General features: G+C 39.9%; 1 protein-coding gene across 4 annotated transcripts in view; it reads left to right on the top strand.

Annotated features, from left to right (window-relative positions):
- NTRK2 (neurotrophic receptor tyrosine kinase 2) overlaps positions 1-18,224 on the top strand; it is a 214,406-nt gene that overhangs the window by 51,704 nt on the left and 144,478 nt on the right. For 3 of the 4 annotated variants that reach the window (XM_074933113.1, XM_074933114.1, XM_074933116.1), the window contains exons 7-11: positions 3,463-3,595; positions 5,117-5,416; positions 10,287-10,319; positions 15,096-15,196; positions 16,451-16,550. In XM_074933113.1, the coding sequence (XP_074789214.1) occupies positions 3,463-3,595; positions 5,117-5,416; positions 10,287-10,319; positions 15,096-15,196; positions 16,451-16,550 (667 nt within the window). The remainder of the gene's footprint in view (positions 1-3,462; positions 3,596-5,116; positions 5,417-10,286; positions 10,320-15,095; positions 15,197-16,450; positions 16,551-18,224) is intronic. The other variant, XM_074933115.1, reaches the window with a different exon arrangement.

Below are 18,224 nucleotides of genomic sequence, written 5' to 3'. Positions count from 1 at the left end.
GTTGTTACGTCAATAAAATCATCTAGGTAGAGGAATTTTGTTTTCTGAGATCTTTGTATTGTCCCTACTTTGGGTTGTGTGCACACTAGAGATAGAATGATTAAAGTTCTTTCTGATGGAAGTGTTGATAAGGAGAAGGCATATAAGCAGATCTTCAGCATGCATCTGCCGACCTCTTAAATTGCCTCTATTTACACAGCAGGCAAGACCCTATGTTACTTACAATTTTATGGCACTGGGTTGTCTATATTCATGATGGGGCAGACTGCCTTAAGTGCCCTGGTCTGTACAAAGTATGGGATGTGTACTTCCAAAGCTTGCAGCAGTGTGGAAGAGGCAGGACCTCTGGGGTCTTCTAATCTTTGTACTTTCTTCCTTGAGATCATTATGTTTAGCCTGTATAGAATTTGACATGCTTGTCTTTCAGCTCTCATAAGTAAGAGCTCTGCAGAGATCTATTTTTATTTTTAGAATTTTCCCTAATCTGTAAATTTAACCAAAGGCTTCAGTCATCATCGAAAACAAGAAATTAAAACCATTTGGGGAACCTATGCCAAGTTGTACTCTTTCTGTTTTGGTTTTTTTTTTTTTTAAATTGAGTTATGAGCCAAAACAAATGTGGGATGCTGTTCAAAAAGTGAAATCACCTCATAATTTAACCCTCCTATCTTTGAAATGCCATGGTCAGTTTGTTTCAAGGTTTCCAGAAATATTCTGTCCTGGCATAACTTCATCTGGATATTTCAGAGGGAGATTTCAGAGGGATTTATAATGCGGGCTAGCTACAGCCTTAGCTGTGGAACACAGTGATCTTTTCAGTAGCAGAAGGAGAGCCTTTTAAACCTCATTTGCCATTCACAGCTCTCCTTCCCTTTTCTGTGAGTGTTGGTTTTAGTTTCCTTTCTCTTACTTCCATATCTGGGTGTCTGCCTCCCTTTTCTTCACCTCCTATGCTGCTTTTCCCTGTTTTCTCTCTTTCATGTTTTACAAAGAGAGATGTTAACAAAGATTAAAACTAAACTCTAGTCCTGCAAAGCTAACAATGCTCTCAGTTTGTATGATGTATAATGTGATTGATGATGGTTAGATTTTTCTTGTTCTAGATTTCAGCCCTGAGCCTGTAATTGAGCCCATCTGCTTTCAGTCTCACCTCTGAGAGTTCACAGAATCATTCAGGTTGGAAAAGACCCTTGGGATCATCAAGTCCAGCCATCAGCCCTACTCTACAAAAGTCTTCCCTACACCATATCCCCCAACATCTCATCTAAATGACCCTTAAACACATCCAGGGATGGTGACTCCACCACCTCCCTGGGCAGCCTATTCCACTGTCTGACCACTCTTTCTGTGAAAAATTTTTTCCTAATATCCAGTCTGAACCTCCTCTGTTGCAGTTTAAAGCCATTCCCTCTTGTTCTGTCACTAATCACCTGTGAGAAGAGACCAGCACCAACCTCTCTACAGTGTCCTTTCAGGTAGCTGTAGAGAGTGATGAGGTCTCCCCTCAGCCTTCTCCTCCTCAAACTAAACAGTACCAGCTCCTTCAATCACTCCTCATAGGATTTATTCTCCAGGCCCTTCACCAGCTTCGTTGCCCTCCTCTGCACTCGCTCCAGCACCTCGAGATCTCTCTCGTATTGAGGTGCCCAAAACTGGACACAACACTCCAGGTGTGGCCTCACCAGTGCAGAGCACAGGGGGACTGTCACCTCCCTGCTTCTGCTGGTCACACTATTTCTAATACAAGCCAGGATGCCGTTGGCTTTCTTGGCCACCTGGGCACACTGCTGGCTCATGTTCAGCTGCTTGTCAATGAGAACCCCCAGACCCTTCTCTCCCAGACAGCTCCAGCCACACCTCCCCAAGCCTGTAGCCATGCAGGGGGTTGTTGTGGCCCAAGTGCAGGACCTGGCACTTGGCCTTGTTGAAGCTCATCCCGTTAATGTTGGCCCACAGATCCAATCTATCCAAGTCTCTCTGTAGAGCCTCCTTATCCTCATGCAGATCGACACTCCCGCTTACCTTGGTGTCATCTGCGAACTTACTGATGACACACTCTATGTCCTTATCAAGATCATCAATAAAGACGTTGAACAGAAATGGTCCCACCACCGAGCCCTGAGGAACACCACTTGTGACCGGCCACCAGCTGGATTTAACTCCACTGACCACCACTCTCTGGGACTGTCCATCCAGCCAGTGCTTGACCCAGCAGTTGTACACAGAGAAATGTGTAATCTGGTGTTTGCTTTACCATTCACCTCCCCTAGTGTCGCACTGAAATCAAAGGGACCTTTAACTTCAGTTAGTTGAGGAGTTGAGGCATCATCGCAAGTTTCAAAATTCTGGTTGCACCGGACCATATGGTGGAGTGTTCTCACATGTCCCCATTGATTGCCACTGATAGTCACTGTGGTTTTACAGATGCAGTGGGTTACTTGTTTGTGTTCTATGCAGCACTGAAGTGAATGCGTACAGTAAGAAAAGTACCTCAAAAGTAGTTTTAAAAAAATTATCCAAATTATTTTCTGAATGTGTATTTGTTCCTTTCCTATTTAAGAAAATAGTCTTGCATTTTTATGAAAATTCAAGTATGGAAATAGTAATTGCTTGGAGATCATATGACGGGCCTGTTTTAAGAAAATTAGGATCTTTGCTGGCTTTTTTTTTTTTTTTTTTGGTATTCAGCCCTATTTTCTTTATTCAGTGTTGCATAGCTGTATATTTATATGGCATTTAAGGCTGTAAATGGTCACCGAACTTTCTAAGAATCATAAGAATCAAGATTTCTAAGAATCATAATTCTTACCTTAATTATCCTGTACTTAAACACATAAAGCAGTATTTTGGCAGTGGCCTAGGTAGTAAAAGGTATCTAATTTCTTGTGGAAATGAGCAGAAGCAGCTTTCAAGAGAAATTTGGCTAAGGAGGAGGGAGAAGACACACTGTTGTCAAGGTACAGTAGAGCTCAGAAGGCAGCAGTGAAAGAGATGTCAAGTTTAAGTGTAAAGGAAAAAGACGAAAGAGTAAAGCAAGTATTGAACAGAACATAGAAGGGAAGAAAAAGTTCAAGGAGGGCAGAGATAGATCATAGAAATCAGTCATGAAGTGGAAGAGAGGGATGAACAACGGTATGGGTAGAGAAAAAAGCATTTGTGTAGAGGAGAAGTTTTTAATGAAAAGGCAGAAAGTGACAGGACAGAGAAATCGTTGAGTACAGTGTTTGTAGCGGGACTTCTGGAGCTTTGAATCCACTACTACTGACAGCTACAATTGGTTCTGTAGGTGTTTTATGTTTTTTGGATAAGACACTAAAGTAAGGCTTTGATTAATTGTGGACTGATAAAGCTAAAAGGAAGGGAAAATGTAAAATGCTACTTAGCTCTGGTCAATGATTTCCTGCCTCTCCCTTGTTCTTTATGCTGCAGTTGACACATACATTTTTTTCTAATCAATTGTAGAGTGACACAAGTAAGAACCCTGCCTCTCTAACCATAAAGAACGTTTCATCCATGGACAGTGGACTGTGGATTTCCTGTGTAGCAGAGAACATTGTGGGAGAGGACCAAGCCTCTGCTGAACTCACGGTATTCTGTACGTACACAGGCCTCCATACAGCTCTCGCGGCCGAACTGCATTGGCAGCAACTGTTTTGGGGATAAATATTTTTTGGGCCTGCAGGTTGTTGAAACAAACCCCTTAAGTCATGCAGGTAATGGTGGGAGTAGTCCAACCAGCAGCCGTATTTATCTTTTTCAGCCCTGCATTCTGCAAAAAGTGTATTTCTGAATGCTTTATCTTCCAGTTAGAACAATCTATAAGTAAATGTATGAAACTCAAAACACTCAATGGCACCATCATTGTGGGAAGATTTGTAATGGTGTGCATGTACACACAGACTGTCTTAGGAATTAAGAAGGGCAAATGCATCAAAAGGCTTGTAGAATTAATTATAAGAGCCTACAAATGTTTAGGTTCTTATTATCTAAAGCAACAACTGCTTTATTCAAAAATAACACGCTTGCAACATTTGTATTGCCAGATGTAAATTTATTTGTCGTAGCTTTTAATAATATACTTATTTGCCAGGACCAAGGAAGGGGAGGAAGGGACAAACAGTGTAGAGGCACTGGCTTCTTATATCTAACCTCCAGCCTGAATTAATTTTATGTGAGCTAGACAGCACGTTTTCACAAGTTGGAACCCTCTGTTTAATTGAAGATGGGAATGGAATGCTTCATAGATGTCAAACTTTGTTTATCGTGCTCATGACAGAGTAAACCAGAAAGATCACTGTAGATGTAGGTTTGTAGGTTGAAATTTGATATGTAATAGATATGGGAAAGGACATAAACCAGAATTGAACAATGTAAATGAGATTCTGAGCTTGGCACTGTTATGAATGATAAAAGGGCATATAACTAGATGAAATTGGATGCAGTTAAGAATAAGTATCAAGGAAAATTTCCAAGTAGATAAATAATGGGCAAGGTGTTGGAACAATCTCCCGAGGGAAACAGAACAAGTTTGTAAACTGGAGGCATCTAGCAGGTTTGAACAAAGAATGAGAAAATGTAGAGCAGAAAATTGTCTTTCCCTGACAGAAGAATCCAGGGAATTAAGTCATCTGTTATGTCTTTAATTCTGTAAAGAAAATAATCTGAAAGTTTGGTTTTCTAGCTGAACGTATTTCCAGTACTACTTGGTTTCAACTAGCTTTTAAATGTTTTCACTGCTGTTGTGTTCTTTCAGTACTCCTCTGCACCATTTTTTCAGCAGAGTAAAGCTAAAATGAGTCTCTTCCTCCTGCTCAGTGATCCAGTAACTGAACTTCCCACACCTTAAAGGTGATGTGATTTCACAGGTGTTCAGTCTTTGTCTGAAACTAGTTTATTTTGTTTCTTGCTAAAGAATGGCTTCATTTGAGTTGTGAGCATAGTACCCTAGGCAGAGCAGATTGGTTCCTGTGGGGGTATTCTCCAAAGAGGTATCATTCCTACTGATAAATGAAAATGAATTAAAAATACTTTCCTGATAACTCTGTGGGAAGGGAGGAAAGGGAGGAAAAATATGTTCAGAATATTCTGATGTTCTTCACTCTTTTTTTCAATATAGTTGCACCAAATATCACATTTATTGAATCTCCAACTCCGGACCACCACTGGTGTATTCCATTCACTGTGAAAGGGAACCCTAAGCCCACATTGCAGTGGTTCTATGAAGGGGCTATACTGAATGAGTCTGAATACATCTGTACTAAAATACATGTTATCAATCAAAGTGAATACCATGGCTGCCTTCAGCTGGACAATCCTACCCACCTGAATAATGGTGCTTATACCTTACTGGCAAAGAATGAGTACGGAGAGGATGAAAAACGGGTTGATGCTCATTTCATGTCAGTGCCTGGAGATGGTGAGTACAGGTGGTTTTTTTGTATGTTAGCAACTGCAAATTGATGAGGCTGTGGAGACAGTGCTCCTAGCCAGTTTAACTATTTTTGAGGAAACTTTTTATATACTTTTTTTTTTTTCCTTTCTGAATGAATGTCTTCAAGATTAGTTGTAAAGTAGTGTTGTTTATTGCTTCTCAAGGGAGGCCCTGCTAGTGCTCTGTAAGTCTTCCCTTTGAGTAACCATACTCAGTGCCAGCTAAGGCTAATAAAAGGTTGCTGTTTCTAAAGTGTTTTCTCAAGCCTCTGTTCTGATCTTGGAAAGCACTGAGTGCCAGTTCACCTCTGTAAGTTTTCTGCACTGCATATGAATGCACCTAGGCAGTGTATCCAACACGGGCATCTAGTGCCTTGTTGAAAAATCAGTAGTGCAGTCCGGTGAGTTGATGATGATACGTTGTTTAGAAAGGACACCAGAGGGAGCTGGAGGGAAAACAAGTAACCCAGAGGTAGGATGGACAAGGTCTCAGGTCTTCACAGGCATTTTGATATCCAATTCCCATTCGTTTTGGTGGAGATTGGGCACCTACATGCCTAGGAATAACCATGATCAAGATGGTTGCTCTAAAATATATGTACCTTCAGTTGCTCTAAAGGCTCCACCTCAGCCTTCCTAAATGCTGTCTGAGCAGGCACAAGGTGACTGATTCACTGAACTGCACGGACTGCTGTAAGCAGTTGATACTCACTTTTCCCATGTCTTCAAAACATATGTGAAGTGACTGTAAGAGTCAGAAGGCATCATGTAAACATATTGCTGTATGTGGAAAAAACTGAGCGGACCTTGCACAACTGGAGTGAAAATAAAGACATGTTTTTGCGCAAATAATTGCACAGTCATATCTGAAAATATGAGCATGTGCGTACCTTTGGCTTTTTAGCCATGGGATATAAATAGCCTTCTTTTTTGAAACAGAAATGTGCAATGCAACTGTTATGTGGCAGAAAAAAAGTGAATATTGAAATTCTCTCTCCCGCTTTTCAGGCTACAGACAGTAAAAATATGGTCTGTGCTTTTTCCGTGCTTTTTCTTCTGTAGAGAGAGAGGATGGCAGGTCTTTTGCTTTCCCACCCTTTGAAGAAGGTGAAGAGCTGATACAGCCAGGCTTTATTTACTCCTGCTGTCCTTAGTGTTCCTCTCCTCTTTTTTCTCTGGAGTTCATTCTTAAATAGACTCATTACAGAAACAAGCCGTGGTTTCAGCTACTGACATCCTCTAATACTGCATTGTAACAGTTCAGTAAAACAGTTCACCTCATAGATGTTCTGTGTACAGCGGAAGTTATCTTACACCCTGATTATTTAATCCAAAACTGGCTTAATTTTCTTAACAGAGTAACAGTTCCTCTAATACATTGGGGTGAGTTAACGTTTTTTGTCTTTCATCCAAAACCCTTTTTACTATTCTGTTTTTCCTTTATGCTTCTCCCCTGTACACTGAAAATTTCCCAGTTGTGATCTTTTAAAGCAGTAAATAGAACTGTAGGTATCTTCCAAATTAGAAAGACAGCATTATTTATTTGTTCCATCCTCTTTATGCTCGTAACTCTCCCAAGATAATGTTCGCTGTGTTTTTTAAGCATTTCCCAAGATCTGTGGTGGATTAAGCTTCACAAAAAAGAGTACAGAGGAAGCTGGACTGTGTATAGACAGGATGTATCTGCATTAGAAATCAGTTCATGCATAGTGGATGCAACCAAACCAGTCTTAAAACTTAACAACAGGGGAAACTGTTTATCTGCTTAGCCTCCTCAATACTGTTGTTATTTTTTTCCTCTAAGAATCATGGCATTGAGCTTTAGAAAACGTCATAACACTATTGTCTTCTCCACTGAAGCTGGCATAAAAGGAAATGTTAAAAGACTAGAATCCTGTGTGCAATGTATTACAATTTTTGTTTTAAACTATTACTATTTAAAGCACTGTCAGGCCTTTTCAAACTCTTAAAAGGCTTTTTCAGTGCTGTCGTTACTGTGTAGTTTCTTCTTTTGGCCCACATATTGTAAAATGAAGCATAAAGATTAAGGCCCACGCCCTGGTATTATGTTCATTTCAATGCCTTCATGACTGAACTACATACCAGCCCCAATGTTTCATGGGGTGGGGTATACTCACTGAGCTTTAAATTGGTTCTCTGGTGATTGCATCACTTATGGGCAAATGCTCTGAAGGTAAAAACAAAAGAAAATTGAAAAAAAAAACCCACCCTCACCTATAATCTGTATGTCTATCTAAATTATATACAGCTAAGTCTGATGCATGTTCTACCATCAGCAATGTAATATTCCACTTCCAAAGTTGTATCAGACATGATGAAGACATGATTTGTTGGAAGATGCTCTCAACTTCCAGCATGCTACTTGCAGAGCATTTTTCACTGGTCTGAGGATGAAGGAGACAAAAGCACGTAGTACAGTGGGATTTGGATTGAGTTAATGGCAACACAGTTAATGTTGTAAATTAAGGCTTTGTTTTTAACATTAAGACTTTGTTTTAAATATGAAGACTTGGAAGGATAAGTTTCCTATTCTATTAGCTAGATTTTTACCAAGCTTTAATCTGCTAAAGTTCTTGGATTCCTATGAAGCCATTCTTGCTGATGATGACTTTATTTGAGACTACGCTGCAGCAAACAGTAAGGAAGAAATGTTCGTGTTTATTCTGGAGGCTGTTCTCATAGTTGATCCAGAACAGCTAATGAATGCTGGAGAGATTTTTACCAATAATAAGTATTTTTAATGAAGCATATTCATCTACCATCTCTATTCTGAAATTCAGCTGAAGGAATCCAAGTCACATAATATCTTGTCAAAGTAAAAGAATATGTTAAATATGCCTTAGAAGTAGCATCTTGCTTGTGTAGCATAAGAACATAGGGCTGTTTTGCAGAAGTATGTTTTTGGATTGAGTCTTTTGCTGATGCTTTATTTTGAAAATGTCAACTTTATAAAAAAAGATTTAAGCAAACCAAGTGTAGTTGATGTAGTTTATAAAGATGAGTGAATAAGTCTCTTAATAGTTTATTTACACAACAACCTGATCTAACAGGGACCAAAACAGCAATGCTGTTCTGTGCTTGCCTTAAAAATAATTGTATGTAAATGTGAAAATTACTGTGATGAAGTTTAATGTTAAAATAGCTTCAGCCGATGTTTTGATTACTGAGTAGATATGTTTTTCTGTAGGGAATGTTAAATAGAAATTTTGATTTCATCCATCATCTTGATTTTTGCAACTTTATTGGAAGTGAGGTATTTAGTTATACAGAGAATGAATGGAGTTGATAACTTCATAGTTTATATCCCTGGCAGGAGTTGGGGATTAAACTAATCTGATTACTTTATCCCAGTTCCAGTAAACAGTAACAAAATGTTGCCATTTAACTCAGGAATAAAGACCTGGGAAATTTTTTTTTTTTTTTTTTATTCCTTCAGATTATAGAAGGTAAATACTGTCTTTCAGCAGATGGATGTTTTATACCGGACAAACTGAATCCACGAACTTTTATGGAATGAAAACCATGGTCAGAAGTTTCTTGAGGACAGATAGTACAGGCTTTCTTCACTTGTTATTTATTTCTGCAAATTGACATGACAGTTCTCATGGGGTCTATTAACCTATATCTGGATATTAGAATGTCTTCAGATGCGTTAAAAAATAAACCTAACTATCTGCTGCCATTCTGAAGATTGGTTGCAACTCTCTTTAGTATTTTCAGCACAGATTATCGTGCTGTTGTCATAAACAGAAACAATGGTTCTGGTCATACTTCACAGTGGCTTGATGCCAGTGTAATGCCACTGCTATGGATTTACTCTGTAGTACTATAAATAGAATTATGCTTTTTGAAGTTTGATTCATCTTTAGTTTTTAACTATCTGTTAATTTTATTTCTAAACCAACAAAAAGAATAAAAATATGGCAGAGATGATTAGGAGCCTACTACATAAGCTATGCTATAAATACATTATAGACCAGAATGAACGGGTATGTTGAAATACAACACAAGTATCTTTCAGAGCGTGAACAGTCTAATAGTACGCTAATTTCAGTGGGTGTACTGTGCATTATACTCACATATGTGCTCAGCATTACATATGTGCAGTAATTAGAAAAAGCTGAAAACTGGAACTCGTAAAACTTAGAAAAGTGTAGACTAGATGGGTATTCATTTGCTTATGTAAAGGCTGGCTTCTGAGACATCTGACTCTTTTGGTAAGAGGTCTGTCTGTGTATCAGCTGTGCAGCTGTCGTCTTGGAAGCATCCTTTTACAGAGTGAATGAAATAGTGCTGCTTAGGTCATTGCTACCTCTCACCCTTAATTTGTCAGGCCACAGATAAACTGGTTTGCTCTCACAGTAATTTAATAGCAAAATTTTTTGACGAGGTAAAATTCAGTGATTGTTAAAATGCGCACTGAAGTCTGCTTGCACCTATAGTCCAGGAGAATTTTACCATTGATTTTTCAAAAGCAATAGTTATTGTTGCATTTATTCCAGGTGTGCATTAACAGTGGACAGCAGAGTTTTGCCCAGTTGGGAAATAAGCCTGCCATTGCCAGAGTTCCTGTTTGTTAGCTGTTTCATATGAAGTGAAATGCTAACCTTTGGGATAGCTCTAAAATGGTTGTAAATGTAATCTTGTAAACAGGTACCACAATATGTTGATGTTGCTTTGCATTTGTGTAGGTACTGATCATTTTTGTTGCAAATAACATGTTAACTCTGAAAAGATATCTTAAAGAAACTCACTCTTCCAGCATTTGCAATCTATCAATCTGTTTACAAACCTTTTTCTTTTCTTTTTTTTTTTTTTCTCTTCTCCATGTGCAGGTAGTGGCCCAATTGTGGATCCAGACGTTTATGGTATATATTTGTTTTCCTTTTTCTTTTCTTTTAATGATAGAAATGAAGGAACTGAAACCATTTAAAGATTGAATGTCAGGCTCAGTTAAACTGAAATGACACATATTAGAACACAATTCTGAAAGGTACCTTGTATTTTTGGTTTTTCTCCTGCCTTATGTTATTTAAAATACACGATAAAATATGACATTTTACTTACTCTGCTGCTTTTGATTCACATTACGAGAACCATAAATCCACTGGTACAAATGGTTCAGTTGATCCTGTAGCATGACAGCTGTCTAATGTAGCTCACAAGCATGAGATTTCATGAACCTTTTGGAGTCATTTCTTGGAGGAGAGAGAGTTACTGAATTCTCCTTACTGAATTCTCCTTATATAACTTAATTTATTTTTTCAGGGATGTTTCCATACTTGTTTTGCCTCCACAAATGTACCCCTAAATCCCACTTAAAAATGAGGTTGGCACAAGTAAGTTTTCCTGTAGGCAATTTATTTTGCTCTGTCCGTTCATTTGTACCTTCCCTTAATCTCTCTTGCATAAGCAGACCATCCACTCAGTGATATCTGAATGTGTGCCAGAAGATTTGATGACACAGTGTTCACATTAGTTTTTTAGTTAGGCGAAATGTTTTGGTCTACACCTAGTGAAAGCCAGTGTGCACTAGAATAGAAGCTGCAAAATGAAAAGCAGCTGGTTAGTTTTACATAATACTGGTGAGTAGAAAAGTCCATCCTAACCAATGTACCCAAACACCCTTTAGTTTCCAGCAGCTCAATCTTTTTTGGAGTACTTTTTATTTGGATGAAATGGCCTATGACTCAAGTTTCCTTAAGCTGATTTAAATGTTATTGCTTTGATTCCATTCCATGTCATTAAACTTTAGCAAATGTGCAATTGAAGCATCAATTTGGCTTTAAGTGTTTAGAAATACTAAAGGATAGCCTCCCCTCCCTCCCTTTCTAAATGCTTTTTTTTTTTTTGGGGGGGGGGGGGGGCGGGAGGTGGTGAGGGTTTGCTCAGTTTCTTATGTGTTGTATTATATAAGCTGTATGCATGAAGATTTTGATTCTGAGATGTTTATCAAGGTCCTGATGCCTGTGTATGGCTTTAACCATGTGAATGCTGTGCTTTGATTGACTTGGGTAGGTTTCTGCTGAGATGTGCGCTTTGAGTTGCGCTAGTGGATCACAGCCTGCAAGACCTAGTCCTGATGAAAGCAGCCTTCCTTTTTATTCCTGGCTTTTCTTCCACTGTTTGAAACTGCTGTCTTTGATCTTTGCTTCAGTGACTCAGTGCTTGCTTTGAGAAACACTTTGTAGTCCAGAGTGTTTCCCTAATTATTCCAAATTCACAAGTCCAGTTAGTGAGGTGAATAAATGAGGCCAGCTGGAAAGCCTAGGAACTGCTACACTTCTGTAGCATGCATGGCTGGCAGTGGGACCCTTGGGATGAGGTTCCCCTCCTCACAGACAGTGGTTTTCATTACTTTTTTTCAGACCACCCTATGCTAATGTGTTTACCCACAATTTAGATTATGTTGGAAGGAAGATTTAAGGCACTGCCCCCCATCCTGCCCCTCCAGTCTTTCCTTTAAAATACGTTTTTCACAGCCCTGTGCTAATCATGTTGCAAATGTGCCTAGGGTAAAGGCAATGGTAGAGGATTTGATCTTGCTGGGCACTCGGACTAGCTCTGTGTGGTCAGTCTGTTGGCTATGGGTAAAGTCAGTGGGAGCTGCAAGGAGATGGAGGCAACGGAGAGCAGGGGACCCTGGCCTTTGATTAGCCCTCTGTGCTGAGCAAAGCCCTTTGTAGCTGGGTTTGGTCTGTCCCTTGTGGATTGACCTTCTGTGAACTGCACTCCATGTGAGGTGATTTCCAAACATTTTCTGTTAAGTGTTTTGAGCATGCAACAGGAAACAGAAGAACTGCTGAGGTCGCAACAGGCTACATGATGTCGTGTTTGCCAAGGGACTCTTGGCTGCACAGGGGTCTGCCTGCCCCAAGTGTGGAGCTGTCTCTAGTGCCTCCAGCCAGCTCACCTCTGTGGCACCTCTCAGAAAAGGCAGAGAGGGGAAGATGTCCTGGCCCCATCTGTGAAGTAACTGAGAGAAATAAAGCAACTCATCGGGGACTGAGCAGGAAATCAAATGCAAAGCCAGCTTCTTTGGCTCTGAATTCACATCTTTGTGCCATGCTGCTTCTTCTAACACGGTTATGAACGTGAGAGAGACAACATGTCCCATATGAGCCAACCCCCCAGAGGACTGTGCAGAGTGACACACAGGTGCTGGTGTGACTGTGCTCTTGCCTGTATCCCAGCCGCCACACAGCTTGTTTGTGAAGTGACTGCAAAATACTGTGCTGCTCAGCTGCAATTCACTGCAGTTGGTGCAGTCACAGGTGGCTGCGCAAGGTATGCAGCACTGGAGAACCTGGCCCTGAAGCGATACAAGTCCCACATAGCATGAGTCAAGAGGTGTGACCCTGTCTGTATCAGAGTGCTCAGTGTCTGTGTCAGGATTTCATAGTGAAATGAACAGGAATTTGTTTTAAGTCAGAATCACCTGGTTTTGGCTGTTGCACATGTTTTCCTTGCCTGGCTCACCCATTTCAAGAGTCTTTGAAGACCTGGCAGTAGTTCAAATGCAAGTACTTCACAGTTACACAGTGGGGAATGGCACCACACCGCATACACCAGAGTACTGATGTGGCCTACTTTAGCTCTAGTTTAATATAAAAGTGCATTCAAAGAATTTACAGACCAGACCTGTAACACTCTGCATAGTTCTCATTAGTCCTTCAGGGTGTGATTTCCAGTACCTTAGTACAGACATGAGCATAAACAAAACTGTAAATAGCATTGGCTTTTGCCCACTGCTATTTACAGGTAAAATTAAAGCAAAAAATTCCCCTCTTCAAAGTTCATATTACAGAACCAGAGCAGCAAAGACTCTAAATATTTGTTTTATATATTGGTCTTACAAAGCTACAATAGCTATAGGGTTAGTCAAAACTATCTTTGTGAAGATTTTCCCAACTAGTTTTAAAGGAAGCCCGGTCTTGGAGGCTGAGATACTTGTTATAAAATGGGCTCTGCCTGCACATGAGTGAAGCAGAAGTTTTCTCCTTTGCTGTGGCAAAGCATGCATTCATGGTGACGAACAGTCTGCATAGCACCTTGTCTGATAGTCCAGGCTGCTTGTGCAGGTGAGCCATTCAGGCAGGATTTGTGTTGTTTGTTTGCCGCTTGCTGCTGTTCTGACCTCACTGCATATGAAGCTGTAGGCATAGAGATGCAGTGCTGAGTCAGAGAATTCAAATGGTAAAAGACCAGGAAATTAAATTTTGTTTCTCATGAAAGCTCTCTATACCCAATACGTGTTTTGGCTTGAAAAAGTCCTGTCCTTCGATATGCATGGTGTAGAGCCAAAATAGTGTATATGAGCTGGTTAGACAACCTGACTGTATTGATTGTAGCATTAGTGCTGGAAGCAGCTGCGTAGCTTCATATACCAGAAAATCTGCAGCCTGTTGAGTGCTTTGCGGAAGGCAGATGTGTTCATGCATGCACGAAGATCAAAAGCCTGGTGCAGCTTGTTGCTAGCATTGCCAGCTGAGCTCTCCAAACTGGCCTAGGGAACCAGAGAAGATAACTACCTAGGCGCATGACCTCCCTGCCCTTGCTCGGCAGCAGGTCTGCAGTCAGAAGAGTTCCTGCCTCAGCAGTTAGTGAGAGCTATGCCTCTGCACTCTGCTTTTTCAGATTCACAGTTACAATTTCATCTGTAGGCTTATGGCACTGATTTTAATCGAAATGTGGAAAGAAATATGCAGTTAATTGCAAATTTAAACTACAGTGCTGGAGGTGATAATACATACAGTTATTGCCCTTGTTTGTTTCTTTCATCTGCACACATCACAGTCATAAAATTGAAATGTTATGTATATTTCCAGATGTAATCATAAAATACATGCATTTTAAAACTTTATTTTAATGTACGTTTCTCTAAGTTCTTATGTACACTATTTAAGTCTTTTTATCTCATTTGAATAATTTTGACAGGAAATCATGGACTGTAAATGTCTGTGTTTCATTTTTAAATAATTATAAATAATTAAGCCATGTTCATTCTTTTGATGGAATAGTTCTGGATTCACCCCTGCAGACCTGTCAGTGGAATTATTTTGATAAATTTCTTCATGCCATCTCAGGCACTTAATGTTTTAAAGGTTACCTGTATGACAGTTTATGATGCTAAACTGTGACCTCTGTGCACACAACAGTATTTTCTTTTTCTAAACAAAGAAAAATAGCTATTTCACATTAGACAGTGATAATCTAAAAACCCAACTGCCAAGTTCTTCTCAGTTAAACAGAAGTCCCCAGGCTAATTTCTAAGACTGTCCTATATTTGGCTGTAGAAGTTCAGTGTAGAAGGCAGTCTTTCATTTTTAATGAGAAGTCAGAAGCACATAAAAATAGCTTTTTGGGTGGAGTTCTTATTTAAGTAGTTTTTCCAGCAGAGGCACACATCATGGTGTAGATCTCTTCTCAGGTGTGTCAGTCACAACACATTTGTTCGATTATCTGCCACAGGGATCCCTCCCCAAATGTTCCAGCTACCTTAGTAATTACTGCTGTTTCCAAAGAGCTCAGAATCCTGAGAGTTGTTAGTGGCCTCACCATCGTACAGAGCAGAAATAATAAAGACAACCCTTTCCCCTCTAAGGTTACAAAATAATAAGCGCTACCTTTTTTCCTTTTATAAGAGTATGAAACCACGCCTAATGATCTTGGAGACACCACCAATAACAGTAATCAAATCACTTCTACGGATGTTTCCAACAAAGAGAATGAAGATAGCATCACTGTAAGTATATACATTGTTTCCTGTTCCGTAGTCTTGGTGGACTTTCTGTCTATACAGATCACAAAACTGTGGAGATTGTAGTAGGACCCTGAGCTACCAGAACACCAAAGCTATTACTATGTTGCGATCAAAACACAGAAAAGGAAAAAAGAAACTCAAGGCTCCCCACTCTTGTCCTCCCCCCATTTCTTGAAAGAGCAGATCACTTTTCAGTCCAATTAAAATTGCTTGTAATTTTGTTTCATGCTTTCCTGAACTAACTGTACTTTTTTAGCCTAAGTCTTTGCTTCTAATTTTAGCCAAGGAGAGCAACTCTTTATTTACAACAGAAAGACAGCTAGGGTAATTTGAAGATTGTTTGACTTCTAGCCTTGGAGTCAGCTCCTTCTTACAGAGAGGATGTGCTGCAATGAACTTTTAAATTCTAACTGTATGTTTCAAAACCATAATTTCATGTAGGTTTTGGGTTGAATAATTTGCAGTTAGTGTAAGTAGCTGAATTGGTACACCTTCTCGTGTGCTGCCTGGCCTCTCATGTTCTCCTGAACTGAATTGTTGGAAACCGGAGGTGGGTAGCCAGCCTGGTTGATATTGTAGCCTCTTTGCATCAGTCACTCGTAAAGCATCAGGCAGTGGAGACTATGTGCATTTATGAACCAGAGATGAAACTGTTGAGTTGGAACACTCTGCTGAAAGATTGGGAGGATCCCAAACAGTCTTCCCTTGTCTGATAATAGAATCATTGAATGGCTGAAGGTTGGAAAGGACCTTCGGAAATCTTCTGGTCCAATCCTCCCTGCTTAAAGCAGGGCCGGCATGGTTGCTCGGGGTTTTGTCTGTTCTGGTTTTGCTATCTCCAGGGATGGAGACTCCACGGCCACTCCTGGAAATCTGTACCAGTGTTCAACCACCCTCACAGTAATTTTTTTTCGTATGTGCTTTTCTTAAGTGTTTTCTTGTAACATGCCACTCTGCTGGAAGGGAAGGGTGTGATGTGCACTACCTCCCACCTGTCTTGAGTGTGTAGGATGTTGAAAAAGTTCTCAGAGGTGTCTGAATCTCTGTTCTCTGCAGGATTAGAAGAAACCTCAACAAGTGGCTGTTTTCTGTACTCTTTGATCTGAGTGCAAATGTTTCCCAGTTGAAATTAATCTTTTTACGTAATTAGGTTAATCTGAATGTATGCTGAATGTCTTTGAAGGTAGTTCATGAGAACAAAACAAGCAGATCTGTTTGTGTCCTCTTTTTTTTTAGGTGTATGTTGTGGTGGGGATTGCAGCACTAGTGTGCACTGGCTTAGTAATAATGCTCATTATTCTGAAGTTTGGAAGACACTCTAAGTTTGGGATGAAAGGTAAGCAGAGTTTTTTTATACCTACCGTAGTAGTTGTGGGTTGTATGGGCTGATACTATAGGCTTCTGCTCTGAGAGCGGTCAAGATAACTAGAGTAACTGCTATCACGTTTGTTTCATTTATTCATCAGGTAAGTAAGGGCAGAGGCAGATGTAGACAGAGTTTAGACTTCTCATCAAAGTTTTATCTTTTTTTTCTTGTGACAAATCCCATTTTTCTCCATTGTGTTGCAAAGCCCCCTGGGACACTTCCTGGAGTGAAATAATACTTGAGTCAGTGTAGGTAGGAAGAAGATAGGAAATGAAATTTATTCTGATACGTGTTTGATTACAACAGTTTGATGAGAATCTGTGTTGTAAGAGGTACTTCATACCATACCACAACGTCACGTTACGGTGATCGATTCAAGGGGAACTATCGGCGAGAGCAGAAGGTGCATTTGAAGTGGATTGTGTCATATTGGTGCTTTCTGACAGATACGTTTTCTTGTGCTTCTGTTTGTATCTTGGGAGGCAGCAGCTGGAGAGAGAGTGGCAAATGCTCATGTCTCTGTGGAAGGGGGAAGTCTCAACCCTTCCATTTATTAATTTATTTATTTTACAGCCAGATGGAGGTATGTGTAACACAGAGGTACCTGCAACTTAATTACCGTATTATTTCACTGATATCACCAGTCTGTGTCTGGCCATGTGAAGTTGTAGTAAAAGAAAACATTTGCTATCTTCTTGGGAGGACTAAAAGGTGTTTTGCTGTGTGCTAAAGGAGATGAGCTTTTGACCTTAGGATGTGTAGATGAGGTCTGTGAAGAGAGTGGTAAGTAATCTTTCACTAGGCTCCTGTTAACCACATGTCCTTCCTCTCAGCTGTGCTTGTGACATTGTACCACATGGATGTATATTTTGGTAACCTTTACTTGCTATTGACAAATGCTCTTTTCAGAGACTGCAATTTCATCTACTGTTTATTTTTTGTTTCTGTATTCTGTTTAGAGGAGAGTTCCTGGAACAAATGAGGTTTGAGCAGGGCGGAAATGTAGTCAGTGCAGAGTAGCTTGCTGGGATGGTAATATTTTCTTTCACCTCCTTCTGATGTGACATAGTCTCTGCTCTTTGGGGTAGTATTAAAAGAGGAGATTCATTGTGTAATAACCTGAATAGCAACATGGAGCCAGCAGGACAGATCTGCAAAGTTTTGGCCAAAGACTAGAAAAGACTTTCTGTGATGGAACATCAGCTCAGCATACATTTTATTTGTGTCTGAAGCTTTCTAAATGGCATTTAGAGAGCTGAGGTAGGTGGAAGCTAAATGAGAGCAATGATGAGAAATATCTGATGTTAATTCCTTAAAGCTGAATGCTTGTTAGGTTTTTCAAAATTTGCATTGAATATTTCAACACGACATTACTGGAGGAACTAGGAAGTAGACTCTACCCTGAGGAAGAATGCACAAAGTTGCATTTTGTGTGGTAACAAGTTAAGTTACCTCCCAGGAAGCTCCTTACATGGTGGTGGTTTTTTAGTATCTACAGGTGCAACTTATCTCACAAAAATAATTCTGTTGCCTGATCAGTAAGTTTGATCTCAGTGTTTTTTTGTTGCAGAATTGTCTGTGTTGATCATATTTTAGTAATGATCCACTTTTGGGGATATTATTAGATGAAATTCTGAAAAGCCA

The sequence above is a fragment of the Athene noctua genome, chromosome Z (genome assembly GCF_965140245.1).
Source record: "Athene noctua chromosome Z, bAthNoc1.hap1.1, whole genome shotgun sequence".
NCBI lineage: Eukaryota > Metazoa > Chordata > Aves > Strigiformes > Strigidae > Athene > Athene noctua.
This window is presented reverse-complemented; position numbering and strand designations above follow the sequence as displayed.